The sequence below is a fragment of the Salvelinus alpinus genome, chromosome 30 (assembly GCF_045679555.1).
Source record: "Salvelinus alpinus chromosome 30, SLU_Salpinus.1, whole genome shotgun sequence".
Taxonomy (NCBI): domain Eukaryota; kingdom Metazoa; phylum Chordata; class Actinopteri; order Salmoniformes; family Salmonidae; genus Salvelinus; species Salvelinus alpinus.
Window position 1 is genome coordinate 10,812,282 of NC_092115.1, and position 24,036 is coordinate 10,836,317.

Genomic DNA, 24,036 nt, shown 5'->3' on the forward strand with positions numbered 1-24,036 from the left:
AAGCTATTTTAACCACAGGCAGAATCATATGAATAGCCTATTTAATGTATAGGAAGCATAGGTCTACTGTCTACATATCATTGGCATCATCATAATCTGTACAGTTTTCGTCTCATTTGTTAGGTACGCCATTCTCTCATTTTCTCAGGCAATTATAACTGGATAAATACCGCGTTATTCTAGCGTTTTTGTTAGTGTCTACAAATCTAGGCTACACTGTCCAAGCCGTTCTTCTATCGAGGCTCTTCTATTGTAACCGTACCCGTACCGCATTGAGTGGCGGAGCGAGGCTGACGCTAGTTGCAGAAAACGTCACAGATTTTTCGCTTTTTAATTTATTTTTTTAAACAGAGCAATCTTGCCTCACTCTGCCGCTGGACTCCATTCCAACCACTGATCCAATCACATCCCTGATTTCGCCTCATCCTATCGCCCGCTGTTCCTCATATTTTTAATAAGGAAAAATACATCCTCAAATTTCCACCATGGCAAGCAACGAAGTCAAATCGACGGCGAAAGAGGATGAGAATGCTGGAAACTGGAAAGATTCCATCTTTAACCCAAGGACCGGGGAGTTTTGCGGGCGCACAGCGAAGAGCTGGGGTAAGAAAACCTGAACCGGGTCTGAGTCATAGCCCACAGTCGAAAACCACATTTTTATGATGTATCATATTGCAGGCTATTCCGTTTTGATGTGCATGTTGTCACATATAGCCTAATAACGGATAGTAATATTATATAATATCCACCTATGCATTCATGGTCTCAATCATCACAATCTATTTATGTCTAGTTGGTTTTGTATGTATGTATGTATGTGTGTGTGTGTGTGTGTGTGTGTGTGTGTGTGACAGCTTGTCCATTTCAGCTCGGATTAGCTCAATACAAATAAATGAGACTAGCCCACCTGTATGAATAATAATTAGAGACCAATACTTAGTGTATTTCCAATAGAGACCACAAGTAGCCATATAGGCTACGACTGAAATATGAGATAGAAGATGGGTCTACGTAGTGTAGGCTTTGGTAAAAAAAAAAAGTAAATAATAATAATAATAATTAGTATGATAAACTATAAGCAAATGATATTCATTCTTAATGATCATAAATTAAATGATTGCTCCCTTCTCAGAACAATGTTATCAGAAATCAGAAATATCTGCTCTGTAGTGTACATCAATGTGTGTGTGTGTGTGTGTGTGTGTGTGTGTGTGTGTGTGTGTGTGTGTGTGTGTGTGTGTGTGTGTGTGTGTGTGTGTGTGTGTGTGTGTGTGTGTGTGTGTGTGTGTGTGTGCCTGTGAATTCCCTGGAACAGACCAGTTTATGACTATCTAACAGCCAGCTAGCATGATTATGCGAAGACCTTAACTTCGTGTTACAGATGAGATACACTACCGACACACAAAGAACATATGGAAATAAAATGTAGATTTCTCATTTCTGGAATTTATATATCCTCAATTTTAAAAGCAGTAGTCTATGGTGTCTTTGAAGATGGTGAGCCGAGCTTGCTCTATCTGTGGTAGCTAGCAGCTAGTATTGACCCTGTGCAGTGCTGTGGGATGCTCCTCTCTCACGCTGTCAGAACTCCTCCTCCCACTGCTACGGCAGCATGGCCGCCCACATTAGCATACTTGTCAAGGTCAAATGGCTTTCCCTGCTGGTGCATGATGGGAATGTATCGGAGGAGAGTGGAAGAGAGTAGGGAGAGGGTTTTTCAGTGGCTGGATGGGGGAGGGGGGGGGGGGGGACTGTGTAGACTGTAGACCTAGTGTGATGACCAACCTGACTGTGTAGAATGTAGACCTAGTGTGATGACCAACCTGACTGTAGAATGTAGACCTAGTGTGATGACCAACCTGACTGTGTAGACTGTAGACCTAGTGTGATGACCAACCTGACTGTGTAGACTGTAGACCTAGTTTGATGACCAACCTGACTGTGTAGAATGTAGACCTAGTGTGATGACCAACCTGACTGTGTAGACTGTAGACCTAGTGTGATGACCAACCTGACTGTGTAGAATGTAGACCTAGTGTGATGACCAACCTGACTGTGTAGAATGTAGACCTAGTGTGATGACCAACCTGACTGTGTAGACTGTAGACCTAGTGTGATGACCAACCTGACTGTGTAGACTGTAGACCTAGTGTGGTGAACAACCTGACTGTTTGCATGGTAGGTCTAGGTGAATGTTAAAGCCCACCTCGTTCAATGGAATGCTTACACCTGATATAATATTACATCGGCTCTGCAATAAACATTCATATACATGAATAGACATTACAAATATAACATTTCTGCAGGGTTTGAATGATCTATTCATTATTGTGGATGGGCTGGATCGATATGTATTTGTAATGCGGCATTCACCTCATGGGAGAGGGATCGGAAGAACGACTTGTCTACTTCGGAGGAACGACTTGGAGCGTTCGCGTGCTAGGAGCTCGGGAGGGAACGCAAGAACCATTCTGACCGTTGACAGCTGAAATCGCGGCCATGTTTGTTGCCATTTTTCAGTGGTGCCTGATGTCAAAGTTCATCATGTGGGATAGACCGGGGTCCAGAGATCATACCCCCGTTTCCTAGTCGTAACTACGAGTTGGAGGGGCGTTCATGTGTATTAGCCCCAGTAGGAAGGGCGTATTTCTGAGTTCCTGACATGACGTGAACACAGCATAAAGCTTATGCGGGTTCCCAGTTCCCAGCACCCTTGGGCAGCCCTGTCATTTGATAAGGGTTCAGACTTGGACCTGTCAATCAAATTGCTAGGCTGTTCTGTCATCTTTGATTATACTGACTATCATCGTAAGAAAACAAAATGCATACCTTTGCACAACATAATGTTCAGGCTTGAAATTGTTCCTCATCTCTCCTTGCTTACTTATCCAGTTCTTTACATGGAAAGCTGTGCTCATTGAAATTACTAATGTTTACTTGGATGAATGATGTAAAACACATTAATATGGATGGATGATGTAAAACACATTACTAAGGATGGATGATGTAAAACACATTAATAAGGATGGATGATGTAAAACACATTACTAAGGATGGATGATGTAAAACACATTACTAAGGATGGATGATGTAAAACACATTAATAAGGATGGATGATGTAAAACACATTAATAAGGATGGATGATGTAAAACACATTACTAAGGATGGATGATGTAAAACACATTACTAAGGATGGATGATGTAAAACACATTACTAAGGATGGATGATGTAAAACACATTAATAAGGATGGATGATGTAAAACACATTAATAAGGATGGATGATGTAAAACACATTACTAAGGATGGATGATGTAAAATACATTAATAAGGAAGGATGATGTAAAACACATTAATAAGGAAGGATGATGTAAAATACATTAATAAGGATGGATGATGTAAAACACATTAATAAGGATAAATGATGTAAAACACATTAATAAGGATGGATGTTGTAAAACACATTACTAAGGATGGATGATGTAAAATACATTAATAAGGAAGGATGATGTAAAACACATTAATAAGGATGGATGATGTAAAACACATTAATAAGGATAAATTATGTAAAACACATTACTAAGGATGGATGATGTAAAACACATTAATAAGGATGGATGATGTAAAACACATTAATAAGGATAAATGATGTAAAACACATTAATAAGGATAAATTATGTAAAACACATTAATAAGGATAAATGATGTAAAACACATTAATAAGGATAAATGATGTAAAACACATTAATAAGGATAAATGATGTAAAACACATTAATAAGGATAAATGATGTAAAACACATTAATAAGGATAAATGATGTAAAACACATTAATAAGGATAAATGATGTAAAACACATTAATAAGGATGGATGATGTAAAACACATTAATAAGGATAAATGATGTAAAACACATTAATAAGGATAAATGATGTAAAACACATTAATAAGGATGGATGATGTAAAACACATTACTAAGGATGGATGATGTAAAACACATTACTAAGGATGGATGATGTAAAACACATTAATAAGGATAAATTATGTAAAACACATTAATAAGGATGGATGATGTAAAACACATTAATAAGGATGGATGATGTAAAACACATTAATAAGGATAAATGATGTAAAACACATTAATAAGGATAAATGATGTAAAACACATTAATAAGGATAAATGATGTAAAACACATTAATAAGGATGGATGATGTAAAACACATTACGAAGGATGGATGATGTAAAACACATTACTAAGGATGGATGATGTAAAACACATTAATAAGGATAAATTATGTAAAACACATTAATAAGGATGGATGATGTAAAACACATTAATAAGGATGGATGATGTAAAACACATTACTAAGGATGGATGATGTAAAACACATTAATAAGGATGGATGATGTAAAACACATTAATAAGGATGGATGATGTAAAACACATTAATAAGGATGGATGATGTAAAACACATTAATAAGGATAAATTATGTAACACATTAATAAGGATGGATGATGTAAAACACATTAATAAGGATGGATGATGTAAAACACATTAATAAGGATGGATGATGTAAAACACATTAATAAGGATGGATGATGTAAAACACATTAATAATGATGGATGATGTAAAACACATTAATAAGGATAAATTATGTAAAACACATTAATAAGGATGGATGATGTAAAACACATTACTAAGGATGGATGATGTAAAACACATTAATAAGGATGGATGATGTAAAACACATTAATAAGGATAAATGATGTAAAACACATTAATAAGGATGGATGATGTAAAACACATTAATAAGGATAAATGATGTAAAACACATTAATAAGGATGGATGATGTAAAACACATTACTAAGGATGGATGATGTAAAACACATTAATAAGGATGGATGATGTAAAACACATTACTAAGGATGGATGATGTAAAACACATTAATAAGGATGGATGATGTAAAACACATTAATAAGGATGGATGATGTAAAACACATTACTAAGGATGGATGATGTAAAATACATTAATAAGGAAGGATGATGTAAAACACATTAATAAGGAAGGATGATGTAAAATACATTAATAAGGATGGATGATGTAAAACACATTAATAAGGATAAATGATGTAAAACACATTAATAAGGATGGATGTTGTAAAACACATTACTAAGGATGGATGATGTAAAATACATTAATAAGGAAGGATGATGTAAAACACATTAATAAGGATGGATGATGTAAAACACATTAATAAGGATAAATTATGTAAAACACATTACTAAGGATGGATGATGTAAAACACATTAATAAGGATGGATGATGTAAAACACATTAATAAGGATAAATGATGTAAAACACATTAATAAGGATGGATGATGTAAAACACATTAATAAGGATAAATGATGTAAAACACATTAATAAGGATAAATGATGTAAAACACATTAATAAGGATGGATGATGTAAAACACATTACTAAGGATGGATGATGTAAAACACATTACTAAGGATGGATGATGTAAAACACATTAATAAGGATAAATTATGTAAAACACATTAATAAGGATGGATGATGTAAAACACATTAATAAGGATGGATGATGTAAAACACATTAATAAGGATAAATGATGTAAAACACATTAATAAGGATAAATGATGTAAAACACATTAATAAGGATAAATGATGTAAAACACATTAATAAGGATGGATGATGTAAAACACATTACGAAGGATGGATGATGTAAAACACATTACTAAGGATGGATGATGTAAAACACATTAATAAGGATAAATTATGTAAAACACATTAATAAGGATGGATGATGTAAAACACATTAATAAGGATGGATGATGTAAAACACATTACTAAGGATGGATGATGTAAAACACATTAATAAGGATGGATGATGTAAAACACATTAATAAGGATGGATGATGTAAAACACATTAATAAGGATGGATGATGTAAAACACATTAATAAGGATAAATTATGTAAAACACATTAATAAGGATGGATGATGTAAAACACATTAATAAGGATGGATGATGTAAAACACATTAATAAGGATGGATGATGTAAAACACATTAATAAGGATGGATGATGTAAAACACATTAATAATGATGGATGATGTAAAACACATTAATAAGGATAAATTATGTAAAACATTAATAAGGATGGATGATGTAAAACACATTACTAAGGATGGATGATGTAAAACACATTAATAAGGATGGATGATGTAAAACACATTAATAAGGATAAATGATGTAAAACACATTAATAAGGATGGATGATGTAAAACACATTAATAAGGATAAATGATGTAAAACACATTAATAAGGATGGATGATGTAAAACACATTACTAAGGATGGATGATGTAAAACACATTAATAAGGATGGATGATGTAAAACACATTACTAAGGATGGATGATGTAAAACACATTAATAAGGATGGATGATGTAAAACACATTAATAAGGATGGATGATGTAAAACACATTACTAAGGATGGATGATGTAAAATACATTAATAAGGAAGGATGATGTAAAACACATTAATAAGGAAGGATGATGTAAAATACATTAATAAGGATGGATGATGTAAAACACATTAATAAGGATAAATGATGTAAAACACATTAATAAGGATGGATGTTGTAAAACACATTACTAAGGATGGATGATGTAAAATACATTAATAAGGAAGGATGATGTAAAACACATTAATAAGGATGGATGATGTAAAACACATTAATAAGGATAAATGATGTAAAACACATTACTAAGGATGGATGATGTAAAACACATTAATAAGGATGGATGATGTAAAACACATTAATAAGGATAAATGATGTAAAACACATTAATAAGGATGGATGATGTAAAACACATTAATAAGGATAAATGATGTAAAACACATTAATAAGGATAAATGATGTAAAACACATTAATAAGGATGGATGATGTAAAACACATTACTAAGGATGGATGATGTAAAACACATTACTAAGGATGGATGATGTAAAACACATTAATAAGGATAAATTATGTAAAACACATTAATAAGGATGGATGATGTAAAACACATTAATAAGGATGGATGATGTAAAACACATTAATAAGGATAAATGATGTAAAACACATTAATAAGGATAAATGATGTAAAACACATTAATAAGGATAAATGATGTAAAACACATTAATAAGGATGGATGATGTAAAACACATTACGAAGGATGGATGATGTAAAACACATTACTAAGGATGGATGATGTAAAACACATTAATAAGGATAAATTATGTAAAACACATTAATAAGGATGGATGATGTAAAACACATTAATAAGGATGGATGATGTAAAACACATTACTAAGGATGGATGATGTAAAACACATTAATAAGGATGGATGATGTAAAACACATTAATAAGGATGGATGATGTAAAACACATTAATAAGGATGGATGATGTAAAACACATTAATAAGGATAAATTATGTAAAACACATTAATAAGGATGGATGATGTAAAACACATTAATAAGGATGGATGATGTAAAACACATTAATAAGGATGGATGATGTAAAACACATTAATAAGGATGGATGATGTAAAACACATTAATAATGATGGATGATGTAAAACACATTAATAAGGATAAATTATGTAAAACACATTAATAAGGATGGATGATGTAAAACACATTACTAAGGATGGATGATGTAAAACACATTAATAAGGATGGATGATGTAAAACACATTAATAAGGATAAATGATGTAAAACACATTAATAAGGATGGATGATGTAAAACACATTAATAAGGATAAATGATGTAAAACACATTAATAAGGATGGATGATGTAAAACACATTACTAAGGATGGATGATGTAAAACACATTAATAAGGATGGATGATGTAAAACACATTACTAAGGATGGATGATGTAAAACACATTAATAAGGATGGATGATGTAAAACACATTAATAAGGATAAATGATGTAAAACACATTAATAAGGATGGATGATGTAAAACACATTAATAAGGATGGATGATGTAAAACACATTACTAAGGATGGATGATGTAAAACACATTAATAAGGATGGATGATGTAAAACACATTACTAAGGATGGATGATGTAAAACACATTAATAAGGATGGATGATGTAAAACACATTAATAAGGATGGATGATGTAAAACACATTACTAAGGATGGATGATGTAAAACACATTACTAAGGATGGATGATGTAAAACACATTACTAAGGATGGATGATGTAAAACACATTAATAAGGATGGATGATGTAAAACACATTAATAAGGATGGATGATGTAAAACACATTACTAAGGATGGATGATGTAAAATACATTAATAAGGAAGGATGATGTAAAACACATTAATAAGGAAGGATGATGTAAAATACATTAATAAGGATGGATGATGTAAAACACATTAATAAGGATAAATTATGTAAAACACATTAATAAGGATGGATGTTGTAAAACACATTACTAAGGATGGATGATGTAAAATACATTAATAAGGATGGATGATGTAAAACACATTAATAAGGATAAATTATGTAAAACACATTACTAAGGATGGATGATGTAAAACACATTAATAAGGATGGATGATGTAAAACACATTAATAAGGATAAATGATGTAAAACACATTAATAAGGATAAATGATGTAAAACACATTAATAAGGATAAATGATGTAAAACACATTAATAAGGATAAATGATGTAAAACACATTAATAAGGATAAATGATGTAAAACACATTAATAAGGATAAATGATGTAAAACACATTAATAAGGATAAATGATGTAAAACACATTAATAAGGATGGATGATGTAAAACACATTAATAAGGATAAATGATGTAAAACACATTAATAAGGATAAATGATGTAAAACACATTAATAAGGATGGATGATGTAAAACACATTACTAAGGATGGATGATGTAAAACACATTACTAAGGATGGATGATGTAAAACACATTAATAAGGATGGATGATGTAAAACACATTAATAAGGATAAATGATGTAAAACACATTAATAAGGATAAATGATGTAAAACACATTAATAAGGATAAATGATGTAAAACACATTAATAAGGATGGATGATGTAAAACACATTACGAAGGATGGATGATGTAAAACACATTACTAAGGATGGATGATGTAAAACACATTAATAAGGATAAATTATGTAAAACACATTAATAAGGATGGATGATGTAAAACACATTAATAAGGATGGATGATGTAAAACACATTACTAAGGATGGATGATGTAAAACACATTAATAAGGATGGATGATGTAAAACACATTAATAAGGATGGATGATGTAAAACACATTAATAAGGATGGATGATGTAAAACACATTAATAAGGATAAATTATGTAAAACACATTAATAAGGATGGATGATGTAAAACACATTAATAAGGATGGATGATGTAAAACACATTAATAAGGATGGATGATGTAAAACACATTAATAAGGATGGATGATGTAAAACACATTAATAATGATGGATGATGTAAAACACATTAATAAGGATAAATTATGTAAAACACATTAATAAGGATGGATGATGTAAAACACATTACTAAGGATGGATGATGTAAAACACATTAATAAGGATGGATGATGTAAAACACATTAATAAGGATAAATGATGTAAAACACATTAATAAGGATGGATGATGTAAAACACATTAATAAGGATAAATGATGTAAAACACATTAATAAGGATGGATGATGTAAAACACATTACTAAGGATGGATGATGTAAAACACATTAATAAGGATGGATGATGTAAAACACATTACTAAGGATGGATGATGTAAAACACATTAATAAGGATGGATGATGTAAAACACATTAATAAGGATAAATGATGTAAAACACATTAATAAGGATGGATGATGTAAAACACATTAATAAGGATGGATGATGTAAAACACATTACTAAGGATGGATGATGTAAAACACATTAATAAGGATGGATGATGTAAAACACATTAATAAGGATGGATGATGTAAAACACATTAATAAGGATGGATGATGTAAAACACATTAATAAGGATGGATGATGTAAAACACATTAATAAGGATGGATGATGTAAAACACATTAATAAGGATGGATGATGTAAAACACATTAATAAGGATGGATGATGTAAAACACATTACTAAGGATGGATGATGTAAAACACATTAATAAGGATGGATGATGTAAAACACATTAATAAGGATGGATGATGTAAAACACAATAATAAGGATGAATGATGTAAAACACATTAATAAGGATGGATGATGTAAAACACATTAATAAGGATGGATGATGTAAAACATATTACTAAGGATGGATGATGTAAAACGTATTACTAAGGATGGATGATGTAAAACACATTAATAAGGATGGATGATGTAAAACACATTAATAAGGATGGATGATGTAAAACACATTAATAAGGATGGATGATGTAAAACACATTAATAAGGATAAATTATGTAAAACACATTAATAAGGATGGATGATGTAAAACACATTACTAAGGATGGATGATGTAAAACACATTAATAAGGATGGATGATGTAAAACACATTAATAAGGATAAATGATGTAAAACACATTAATAAGGATGGATGATGTAAAACACATTAATAAGGATAAATGATGTAAAACATATTACTAAGGATGGATGATGTAAAACACATTACTAAGGATGGATGATGTAAAACACATTACTAAGGATGGATGATGTAAAACACATTAATAAGGATAAATTATGTAAAACACATTAATTAGGATGAATGATGTAAAACACATTAATTAGGATGGATGATGTAAAACACATTACTAAGGATGGATGATGTAAAACACATTACTAAGGATGGATGATGTAAAACACATTAATAAGGATGGATGATGTAAAACACATTACTAAGGATGGATGATGTAAAACACATTACTAAGGATGGATGATGTAAAACACATTACTAAGGATGGATGATGTAAAACACATTAATAAGGATGGATGATGTAAAACACATTACTAAGGATGGATGATGTAAAACACATTAATAAGGATGGATGATGTAAAACACATTAATAAGGATGGATGATGTAAAACACATTACTAAGGATGGATGATGTAAAACACATTACTAAGGATGGATGATGTAAAACACATTACTAAGGATGGATGATGTAAAACACATTAATAAGGATGGATGATGTAAAACACATTACTAAGGATGGATGATGTAAAACACATTAATAAGGATGGATGATGTAAAACACATTACTAAGGATGGATGATGTAAAACACATTAATAAGGATGGATGATGTAAAACACATTAATAAGGATGGATGATGTAAAACACATTAATAAGGATGGATGATGTAAAACACATTAATAAGGATGGATGATGTAAAACACATTAATAAGGATAAATTATGTAAAACACATTAATAAGGATGGATGATGTAAAACACATTACTAAGGATGGATGATGTAAAACACATTAATAAGGATGGATGATGTAAAACACATTAATAAGGATAAATGATGTAAAACACATTAATAAGGATGGATGATGTAAAACACATTAATAAGGATAAATGATGTAAAACATATTACTAAGGATGGATGATGTAAAACACATTACTAAGGATGGATGATGTAAAACACATTACTAAGGATGGATGATGTAAAACACATTAATAAGGATAAATTATGTAAAACACATTAATTAGGATGAATGATGTAAAACACATTAATTAGGATGGATGATGTAAAACACATTACTAAGGATGGATGATGTAAAACACATTACTAAGGATGGATGATGTAAAACACATTACTAAGGATGGATGATGTAAAACACATTACTAAGGATGGATGATGTAAAACACATTAATAAGGATGGATGATGTAAAACACATTACTAAGGATGGATGATGTAAAACACATTAATAAGGATGGATGATGTAAAACACATTACTAAGGATGGATGATGTAAAACACATTAATAAGGATGGATGATGTAAAACACATTAATAAGGATGGATGATGTAAAACACATAGGCCAATAGGCCAGAGGCCGTTCACCAAACGACCCTAGTATGATCAGATTTTTGTAGACCTAGATTTTAGCTCTGAGGGATAACACGGTCTGGAGTCGTGCTAATCTCTCTCTCTCTCTCTCTCTCTCTCTCTCTCTCTCTCTCTCTCTCTCTCTCTCTCTCTCTCTCTCTCTCTCTCTCTCTCTCTCTCTCTCTCTCTCCTTCTCTCTCTTTCCTTGTCTGTCTGTCTGTCTGTCTGTCTGTCTGTCTGTCTGTCTGTCTGTCTGTCTGTCTGTCTGTCTGTCTGTCTGTCTCTCTCTCTCTCTGTCTCTGTTTCTCTCTGCCTCTCTCTCCCCAGGCCTCATCCTCCTGTTCTACCTGGTGTTCTATGCATTCCTGGCTGGGATGTTCGTCCTCACCATTTGGGTCATGCTGCTGACGCTAGACGACTATGTGCCAAAGTACCGCGACCGGGTGCCACACCCAGGTAAGTAGCACCACAGGTAGATGATTTATTCAATCAACCAACCAATCAACCAACCAATAAATCAATCAACCAACCAACCAACCAATAAATCAACCAACCAACCAACGAACCAATAAATCTAATCACCAATCAATCAATCAGTCAGTCAGTCAATCAATAAATCATTAAATTGATCCGATTGGAAGATTATTGATTATTGGGAGATTATTAAAGCACAGGGTCATTCTGAGGGAAAACCAATATCCAAGAAGTGCTGTATTTAGTTGATTTTGAGCCCAAATTCTGTTGGTTCAGGACAGGTAGTCAACTTTGAGAAACCTGTGGACTACTATTGGTCAATATTACCCAGTAGGCACTATACTATACAGCTGCTGTTGAATAATGGGATTTCTGGTATGAACTGTCATGGTAATGGCCAAACTCTTTATACACTTTATTTAAAGGCTACCTATGCATATGTTATGAATGTGTTTGTATGGGTTATGAATGTGGTATGTATGGTTATGAATGTGGTATGTATGGTTATGAATGTGTTATGTATGGGTAATGAATGTGTTATATACGGGTTATGAATGCGTTATGTATGGGTTATGAATGTGGTATGTATGGTTTTGAATGTATTATGTATGGATTATGCTTGTGTTTGTATGGGTTATGAATGTGTTATGTATGGGTTATGAATGTGATATGTATGGATTATGAATGTGTAATGTATGGTTATGAATGCGGTATGTATGGATTATGAATGTGTTATGAAGCCCTTATGTAGGTATATTTCACATTAAGTGTTAATGGGTTCACCACACAACATTGGTGACCCTGATTTGTGTGTTAGTGGATTTAACTTTGTTTTCGCATGTCGTTTTGATGACCCTGAAGGAAGTGGTGATCTCATACTGTACCCTCTGTCCCTTAGGGTTGGTCATCCGGCCAAAGCAATTGGACATGCTGTTTAACAGATCACAACCTCTCCAGTTCAGCACGTATGTCCAGACTTTAGAGTCTTACCTGCAACGTGAGTCTTTTATCTTGTCTCCTTGCAAAATCTGTGCCCCTTCTCTCTCTCTCGCTCTCTCTCTAACTCACCTTCTTTCTCTCTCTCTTTCTCTCTATCTCTCTCTCTTTCTCTCTATCTCTCAATTGTAAATGTTCTTTTCAATAAGAGATACAGAGAAACAATGTTGCCATGTAGTTCAGTGACACACAATTCAATCAAAGCATAGGGGGATGGTTAAAACTAGCATGAAATGATACGTTAACAATTACACATACAAAATATCAGCCTGAGGCGAGTTTCTCTTGTAGCCAATGTCTTATTTATCTCAACAACCCAGCTGCAGTAGAGGAACAAACATCAACATGTTTGACTGTCAATCATCTGTGCATGAACGAACAAAATGTGTCAAATGAAGCACTTTGCCGCCTGGGTCGTCGACAGAAATGAAAACAAATCTGTCGTTATTGTCTTTTCTCAGAGTACAATGACACGGAGCAGGAGAGGAATGAGGCGTGCGCGGCAGGGGTCTACTTTGAGCAGGAGGGAGAGGTGGGCGAGCAGAGGAAGGCCTGTCAGTTCAAGAGGAGCTCTCTGAGCCGCTGCTCCGGCCTGTCCGACTCCACCTTCGGTTATGCTGAGGGGAGACCATGTGTCCTCCTCAAAATGAATAGGGTACCTCCTCCTTTTCCCTTCTTGTCTTTGGATACATGGTTGTGACCCTAATTATCTTGCCATTCCAAAGTGTGTACTAACACACTGTCATGGATTAAAGCAGTGGATTGGTGTAAATATTGGCTGGATGGAGTTTCTACCATTGTTCAATCCATGACGGGGAGTGTGCAAGTGCACATTTTGGGAAAATGGTAGAGAATTGGGACGAAGCCAAGACTCTTTCCTTGGTTGCATGTAATTGAAGTCAATACAGTTGGGTCCTAATGAGGTGCACATTGGATAAGTGCAGACCACAGGAGGTTGGTAGCACCTTAATTGGGGAGGACGGGCTCGTGGTAATGACTGGAGCGGAATCAGTGGAATGGTATCAAATACATCAAACACATGGTTTCCATGGTTTCCATGTGTTTGATGCCATTCCATTCGTTCTGTTTTCGGGCCATTATTATGGGCTGTCCTCCCCTCAGCAGCCTCCACTGGTGCAGACCCAATTAAATTCAGGGCAGTGCTGTGTAGTTCACCAGTCCCAATTCAAATACATTTTTCAGTGGACACATTCACAAGAGCCTCGAGCTAATCTACGTATCAGTAGAGGACATGTATCAGTAGTGACATTAGCCCATAGTGGATTTCTTTCCATCTCCTCAATCTAGTTATTTTTATTTGCTTCTCTTTGTTGTCATTCTCTATTAGTGTGTTTTACAGTCTTATCCTTGTCTGTGTTTCTATATCATTGGATTACTCAGAGTAGACCACATAATAATGGTTTTAATGTGCCAATCGTCTTATCGCAGCTCTCTGATTGGTTGATTCGTTGATTCGTTTTCAATTCACAGATCATTGGGCTGAAGCCGCGTGGAGATCCCTATGTCAACTGCACGGCAAAGGTAAACGTCATCAGGATTTCAGTATGTGTGTTTCTGAAGAACAATCTGGTTACATTTATAGCATTTGATGTTATTTATTGTTTATGTTGATATTTGTGTGTACTTTTTTTCCTGATTTGGTTGGATTTTTTGTTTTTCTGCATGCTTCCAGTTGAAGCTTTAGGGTAAGCTTAGCGATGTGTAAGTGTGTAAATCTGCTACGCTGTTACAACGTGGAAAGGACTTACAGGGTTGTTTTGTTATCCCAGTCTCTTTTCCATATTGTGGTCCTGTGTGATGCAGGATACCGGTTTTATTATAGGAACCTTATAGAACCTTTCAATGGCTACCCGGGCTATCTGCATTGTGTCCCGCCACCCGCCACCCTCCACCCGCCAACCCCTCTTTTTACGCTACCGCTACTCTCTGTTCATCATATATGCATAGTCACTTTAACCAAACCTACATGTACATACTACCTCAATCAGCCCAACTAACTGGTGCCTGTATATAGCCTCGCTACTGTCATAGCCTCGCTACTGTATATAGCCTCGCTGCTGTTATTTTTCACTGTCTTTTTTACTGTTGTTAATTTCTTTACTTACCTATTGTTCACCTAATACCTTTTTTGCACTGTTGGTTAGAGCCTTTAAGTAAGCAGTTGTTGTATTTGGCGCACGTGACAAATAAACTTTGATTTGTTATAATCGAACCGGATAGAATGTTCCAGTGTTAATATTAGAAGACCTGGCCATTGAGTGTGATCTCTCACAGACCACAGAAAGAGCAGCTGTTGCTTAATGTAACAGCTAATGGCGTTACAGTACAGTGTATGCAGCATAAGGAATATTTACAATTCTTAAATAATGTATTATTCTTACATACTCATATGGACTTGTGAAGATCTGAAAACATTGGATAGGTGTGAGCAATATGGCAAAAATTGCCATATAGTAGAGAGCAAAGTGTAGTTTGTAGCTATTACCATAATATCTACTATATATACCTATCAGAGGAGGCCGTCTTCCTAACTCCTCCCACCAGTGGAGCTATTACCATAATACCTACTATATATACCTATCAGAGGAGGCCGTCTTCCTAACTCCTCCCACCAGTGGAGCTATTACCATAATACCTACTATATATACCTATCAGAGGAGGCCGTCTTCCTAACTCCTCCCACCAGTGGAGCTATTACCATAATACCTACTATATACACCTATCAGAGGAGGCCGTCTTCCTAACTCCTCCCACCAGTGGAGCTATTACCATAATACCTACTATATATACCTATCAGAGGAGGCCGTCTTCCTAAAGCTCCTCCCACCAGCCTCCTCTGATAGCTCTCCAACCTTTTCAGATGGTCCTTAGCCTAACGGTCCGTTTGAATAGGATGGACATATTCTTGCTTTTGACTATTGTTCTTTCTCTTCCTCCTTTCCCCGTTCAGAGGGACAACCCCATACAGATGCAGTACTTCCCCAGTGAGGGACGCTTCGATAAAATGTATTTCCCTTACTACGGCAACAAACTTCATGTAAGTTTGGGTCAAAGGTCAATATTTTGTCCATTTCTGATGTCTTGTCATACTGGTTTGTTGGTGCTTGATGGGAAAGCATTATTGTACAATGATGCAAGAATTTGGAAGACTGTTGGATAGACGTGTGAGATATTCAACAGTCCATGTTGATGAGATATTCAACAGTCCATGTTGGTGAGATATTCAACAGTCCATGTTGATGAGATATTCAACAGTCCATGTTGGTAAGATATTCAACAGTCCATGTTGGTGAGATATTCAACAGTCCATGTTGGGGAGATATTCAACAGTCCATGTTGGTGAGATATTCAACAGTCCATGTTGGTGAGATATTCAACAGTCCATATTGGTGAGATATTCAACAGTCCATGTTGGGGAGATATTCAACAGTCCATGTTGGGGAGATATTCAACAGTCCATGTTGGTGAGATATTCAACAGTCCATGTTGGTAAGATATTCAACAGTCCATGTTGATGAGATATTCAACAGTCCATGTTGGTGAGATATTCAACAGTCCATGTTGGTGAGATATTCAACAGTCCATGTTGGTGAGATATTCAACAGTCCATGTTGATGAGATATTCAACAGTCCATGTTGGTGAGATATTCAACAGTCCATGTTGGTGAGATATTCAACAGTCCATGTTGGTCAGTGAACTTCTTTTTTTGCTTCCACTCATTTGTACTTATTTTCTTTCCTACCCTATTCCACTCCCCATTTTTCTCTCTCTCTCTCCCTTCTCCTTTCTCTCTGTCTCTTTCTACTCCCACCCCCCCCTCCCCCCTTCTTCTCACCCTTTACTCTCTGTCTACAGGAGAGGTATGTGCAGCCCGTGGTTGCTGTTAAGCTGTTGCTGAACAAGGAGGACTACAACACGGAGCTGACCATTGAATGCCGGATTGAGGGATCCGACCTGCGCAACAACGACGACCGAGACAAGTTCCTGGGCCGCGTCACCTTCCGAGTCACAGTCAAAGAGTAGTGAGGAGGAGGCTAGTGTGGAGAAATGTGGTTCTTACTCCTCCCGGAAGATTCCTGGTAGAATATGATGGGCCTAATTCCAAACCAATCCCTCCACCCTCAGTCCATATACTAGGCGAGGGACATTCAAATCTGGTATTTTTCACATCACCTTGGTAGTTCATTGATTGGCCAGATAATCTACTCACCTGTTGTTACAGGTCAGTCTCTAGTTAGGCGGGATGGGGAAGGATTAAAACCAGCAGTTCTCTGAACCCTGAATCCCGGATTTGAATACCCTTCTCTTAGGCTCTTGTTGACTCCATCTTGTATTTCTGATAGGGTTGGATATGTGTAAGCATAGCAAGAGTGGCTAGATGAAGCAATTATATCATAGCTGATGCATATCCATTCCTTTCAGATCTACAGTGCATCACACCCAAAAAGGGCCTAGGCTAGTGCCTACAAATGTAGGATCTTAATTTGATCAGTCTTTCGTTGCTGAGGATTTAGCAGGAAATGTAAACAAAGGCTTCTAAAGTTTGTCATTTCCACTTTGAAATTTCCGACTTGATTTGCCCTAACGAAAAATGTATCCAGCCGTACAAAAATGTCCATGAATTATAATCCACATAATAAATCACATTTCCTGTTGCTGCAGGATTATCTTCCTGCTATAGCAAACTGGCTCAAATTAAGATCCTACATCTGTGATGGTAGGGGGTGCGAGATCGGTGTGCGATTGGATCAAAGGATAGGGTAGTGATGTCATCAATTTTCAACTATCTCCTGGAAAAAAGTGTTAATCGTGCCAAATTTAATGGAACATCTAGTTCCCTTGTTTACTTCTATGTTTACTCTAGTACAGGCCTGGGCAACTCCAGTCCTCGGGGGCCTGATTGGTGGTCACACTTTTGCCCCTGACTCCAATAATCACCTAATCATGATGTTCAGTTAAAAATGAAATTAGTTTAAATCAGGTGTGTTTGCTAGGGATGGGGGGAAAAGTGTGACATCAATCAGGCCCGCGAGGACTGGAGTTGCCCAGGCCTGTACTAGAGTAAACAGTACGTATAACATAGTATGACATCATATTTGTCTTCTCTTTCATTATGTCATTCTAGCAGGAGTCTTTTCTTGACTCACCAACCTAACGGCCATCAGACCCTTCTATTAGTCCGCTTTTGTTGTCTGACCCGGTGCTCTAGTGTTGACCTAGGCTCAGATCTTATCTTCTATTCAGATGGTCTAGATTGGAGCTTAGATGTGGTAAACTGAACCTAGATCAGGGCTTAGTGCCAAGGGTTGGATCAACTGTCAGGAGTTAGCCTCAATCAGTATTTAACCATCAGTCATCTACTGTCAATACAACCATGTTTAAAGTTGACCTTCTCATCTAAAAACAGAACAAATAATTATTCCTCAACATCGAGTCAACCCCAGTGAAACACTGTCAAACCCAGATGCCCTCTACAATTACATGTAATTTAGAATCCTTTTCCTATTTGGACCACAATTTGAACCGCATCATATTGTAATAGGGAACTGTAGATAGGTGTGTGTGTGTGGTGTGGTCTTACCACAACCCAGTGGTGTGCCGTCTGTCCGGCTGCATGTCTGTTTACTCTACCCCTTACCTCACCACTGTAATAGCCAATGTGGATGAGGTGAGTTATCCTCCCTCCCATATATACACACACACACACACACACACACACACACACACACACACACACACACACACACACACACACACACACACACACACACACACACACACACACACACACACACACACACACACACACACACACACACACACACACACACACACACACACACACACACACACACACACACACACACACACACACACACACACACACACACACACACACACACTCTACATCACACATTCATTCATATGCACCTCACACACACAAAAGCGATTGGAGACCTGCGAGGAAGCGCTGTGTAAATGCAATACATTGTATCTATGTACTGTATATGCCTATCTTTGGGTGGAAAGCGTGTCTGTTTGTCTCTTACTCTCAAGTCTATCCCTCCCTCTGTCTTTCTCAATGTATATATTTAATGGAGTCACACAGTATTTTTTTTCTGTCACAGAACACAATGTCTAAGCACTGTAAAGAAGAAACTATATAAAACAAAGATTTACAGGACATGGATCATATTCAAAGCTATGTTACGGTCTAAAATGGAATCCTGAAGGAACAACTTGTTATCATCTGCATGATGCCGCAACAATTGTGGATTAAAAGGTGATTTTGGAGAAGAAAAAACAAATGGTGTCTTATCTCTTATGTGTCGTTATGTAATGATTGTCAAGGTTACACAGAACCCAAACCAGCTGCGCGCATGCGGTGTAGTCAGCCTGCCCGTCATAATGACCACAAGTAGCTTGTGGTATTCTACCTTTGCCACAAGAGGGCAGCAGCATTAAGGCAGACAGATCCGTTGAATGAAGGGTCATTCTTGCCTTGCTTTAATGACGTCTTCCAGCAATTAATTCACTTTTCCTGTTGAAAAGCGATATCCCAAGTATAAATACGGTAAAGTACATACGCACACTAAAAGGCAGCAGCTAATGGGGATCCATAATAAACACAAATACAAAAGGGTAAAAAACTTTACATTTTTAGCAAAAAGGTTGTTTTTTAGAAACTGCAAACTTCAAGGAATAGGACATTCAAGGAGTTGTCAGATGTGATGTCATCAGCCTCCTCATTGCTTGAGGAACAATAGAGAACAAAAGAGGAAAGGCCCCTCCTCCACCTGTGATGTCATGAGGATACCTGTGATACCTATTGAGATGTACCTTTTGTTAATAAGTACATCAGGTGTTCAATGAGGTAAAAAGGAGACTGGAGTATTTTATTTAAATATTTTTTTTATTTAACCTTTATTTATCTATTTATCAGTTAAGAACAAATTTGTATTTACAATGACGGCCTACCTTTGGGATGGTGCTATCCAGTAGTGATATATATATCATAGTAGTAGCCTAATGGTTTGCACTCAAGCAATAATTGTGTTTAAGCACCCATTTTCATGAGTAGTAGATAATATGCATCAGCTTAAATTAAAGGAGCTTGATTTGCAATTAACTAATTACTTTGATTACCGTAAATAAACGGTGATCTTTATTCTCTACCTTTTTGCCCCTTGTGCTGTCTGTGCCTAACAATGTTGTGCTGCTACTGTGTTGTTGTCATGTTGCTACCATGTTGTCTTAGGTCTCTCTTTATGTAGTGTTGTGGTGTCTCTCTTGTCGTGATGTGTGTTTTGTCCTACATTATTATAATATATTTTTTGCCCCTATCCTTATATAGTAGGCTTACAGTATGTTCAAAGGCTGATGCAAGGATGTGATCAGAACAACATAGAAATTTAGGAACAATATGGGGGACAGTGGAGGCTCCTCACAGGAGGAAGGGGAGGACCATCCTACTCAATGATTTTCAGAAATAAAAAAATAATAAAACATTAAAATACACTAAATATATTCACGTCACCAGTGGAGGCTGCTGAAGGGAGGACGGCTCATAATAATGGCCCCGAACGGAGCAAATGGAATGGCATTAAATACATGGAAACCATGTGTTTGATGTATTTTATGCCATTCCACTGATTCCGCTACAGCCAATACCAAGAGCCCGTCCTCCCCAATTAAGGTGCCACCAACCTCCTGTGATTAAAACACACTTTTTTTGCAATGAAGGACTACAGTTGTCTGTAGGGTAGCACCATGGTGTAGCCAGAGGACAACTATGTTCTGTCCTCCTTTGGCTACATTGACTTCAATAAAAAACCTAGGAGGCTTGTGATCCTCACTCCCTTCCATAGACCTACATGGTAATTATGACAACTTCTGGAGGATGTTCTCCAACCAATCAAAGCTTTTGTAATATGAACTAACATGTTGTCCATCCAATCAAAGTATCGGAGAATTAACCTAGTACTACACACGTGTGATTTAGAAGCTTGGTGAGTTGGTGACATTGTTGGAGAGATTGAGATGGTGAATAGTGATGATAGTTGAGCATTTTGTAGGATGTCATTCAATTCAAATGAGGTTATTCAAACTGTAGGAGATGAAGGAGGGAGATTATATATTGTTTTCTAGGTTTTAGAACTTTATTTTTGGCTGATGAACCATGATTGGCTGAGGGACAATGATTGGCTGAGGGACAATGATTGGCTGGGTAACAATGATTGGCTAGGGAACAATGATTGCCTGGGTAACAATGATTGGCTGGGGAACAATGCTTGTGCGCAATTGACAGGGGAATGACAGGGGAAACTTGTTTGAACCTGTCTGAAAGCTGTCATATTTTGGTTCACTTATGCCCTAAAATACATTTGTTAATATAGGCAAAATATTCTATAAAATAAATACATAACAATGTGCTGCATTCCTTGCCTTCTTTTTCGATAGAATAAATAAAACAAGGTTGGGTGAATAACTTGAAAAATTTAATACATAAGCATCATAATAAATACATAAATAAAAAAATGCGCACATATATAAAAAATAAAGTTTGGCTATTTCAACCTTGTAATAATTAATTTTCTTATTTTCTACATTGTAGCATAACAAGTGAAGACACAAAAACTATGAAATAACACATATGGAATCATGTAGTAACTAAAAAAGTGTTAAACAAATCAAAATCTATTTTATATTTGAGATTCTTCAAAGTAGCCACCATTGAATCAAGGTAATGAGTTCATGTTTTCATATTTTTCTGTGAGTTGGATTGGACACTGAGGTAGGCCACAGTACGCAAGCTAACGTTATATTCCTTTCTATTAATCACAACATTTAATGACAACAAATCAGATGCCTAGTGGGCTTATAAACAACATGATTTTGTGAATTTGAATGAAATAAATAGTTATAATGATGATGGTGAGAGCTCATTAACATAGCGCAGTTTTTCAGCATCCTCGCAAAATTGGAATTTGCTCCCCAGTCCCTAAATAAAATCATCGAATGTACCAGGCACTCAGCCACTACCGATCGCTGTCTATGGTTCTGAAATTGCGACGTCTTTGCGGCTACCAGAGATGACCAGTTTACAGAGAAGTTTAGAGTGCAGTGATGCGTCCTATAAGGAGCATTGTTGGCAAATCTGATGGCCAAATGGTAAAGAACATCTAGCCGCTCGAGAGCACCCTTACCTGACGAACTATAAATTACGTCTCCGTAATCCAAGTCTGGATTTAACTTTAGCCTGCAGCTTTGATATGTGCTGAGAGAAGGACAGTACTGAGAGAAGGACATAACCTGAGCGGAAACCAGATTGCATACCAGAGAGAATACTATACACATCAAGAAAGCCAGTCAGTTGATTATTGACAAGTTTTTCCAACACTTTTGATAAACAGGGCAAAATAGAAATAGGCCTATAACAGTTAGGATCAGATTGATCTCCCCCTTTAAATAAAGGACGAACCGTGGCTGCCTTCCAAGCAATGGAAACCTCCCCAGAAAGGAGAGACAAGTTAAAAAGGTTGGAGATAGGCTTGGCGATGATAGGGGCAGCAACCTAATAGAAGAAAGAGTCTAAACCATCTGACCCAAATGCTTTTTTGGGGTCAAGTTTTAGGAGCTCCTTTAGCACCTCGGACTCAGTGACCGCCTGCAGGAAGAAAGCGTTGGGGATAGTTGTGTTAGAAGGGGTGGGAGATGAGGAAATGTTGGATGGGCAGGGAGGCATGGCTGAGTCAAATAGGAATCCTGACTTAATGAAGTGGTGATTAAGAACATTTTGCCAAATGCAATTCTTGAGTTGGAGTAACTCTGCAAGATCACAGTCGAACCAGGGGCTGAACCTGTTTTTAATTCTCATTTTCTTTATGGGGTCGTGTTTGTTAACAATACCACTGATATATCAAAAAGAATGTCCAAGAATCTTCGACAGAGCTGATTCTATACCATTTTACAGAGGCCTGTTCATGTAGGAAGACTTGGTCATTAAAGTTTTTAGCAAGCGTCTATGACAAATCAGGACAGGTCGTTTCACTGAGCAGCCATTACGAACACAGGCTGTAAAACAGTGATCACTTAGGTCATTACAGCAAACACGAGACTGATACCTATCAGGATTAGTTGTGAGGATAACATCGAGGAGAGTAGCCTTTTCTGGGTGTTTGGAGTCATACTTTGTGGGATTGGTAATAATCTGAGAAAGATTTAGGGAGTCCCATTGCTTTAGGACTTGGTCAGGTGGTTTAAGCATGTCCCAGTTTAGGTCACCTAACAGGACAAATTCAGACTTAGTGTCAGGGGCCAGGATAGAGCTTAGGGCAGGTAGGGTACAGACTGGTGCTGATGGAGGACAGTAGCACCCAGCAACAGTCAACA

At 36.2% G+C, this 24,036-nt stretch overlaps 1 protein-coding gene across 1 annotated transcript; it reads left to right on the forward strand.

Annotated features, from left to right (window-relative positions):
* Positions 1–337: 337 nt before the first annotated feature.
* On the forward strand, positions 338–18,507 carry LOC139559610 (sodium/potassium-transporting ATPase subunit beta-3-like). The gene is made up of 7 exons (XM_071375756.1): positions 338–603; positions 12,480–12,608; positions 13,525–13,623; positions 14,084–14,277; positions 15,114–15,164; positions 16,594–16,680; positions 17,500–18,507. The coding sequence occupies exons 1-7, from the start codon at positions 486–488 to the stop codon at positions 17,665–17,667; spliced, it is 846 nt and encodes a 281-aa protein (XP_071231857.1). The 5' UTR covers positions 338–485; the 3' UTR covers positions 17,668–18,507.
* The last annotated feature ends 5,529 nt before the right edge of the window (positions 18,508–24,036 follow it).

What these genes read in the sequence shown, in the direction of transcription:
- LOC139559610 (XM_071375756.1), top strand. Translation starts at nt 486, where the DNA reads ATGGCAAGCAACGAAGTCAAATCGACGGCGAAAGAGGATGAGAATGCT. An exon ending in TCCTCCTCAAAATGAATAGG is followed by an intron (nt 14,278 to 15,113) that starts GTACCTCCTCCT and finishes TTCAATTCACAG; the next exon opens with ATCATTGGGCTGAAGCCGCG. An exon ending in ATGTCAACTGCACGGCAAAG is followed by an intron (nt 15,165 to 16,593) that starts GTAAACGTCATC and finishes TTCCCCGTTCAG; the next exon opens with AGGGACAACCCCATACAGAT.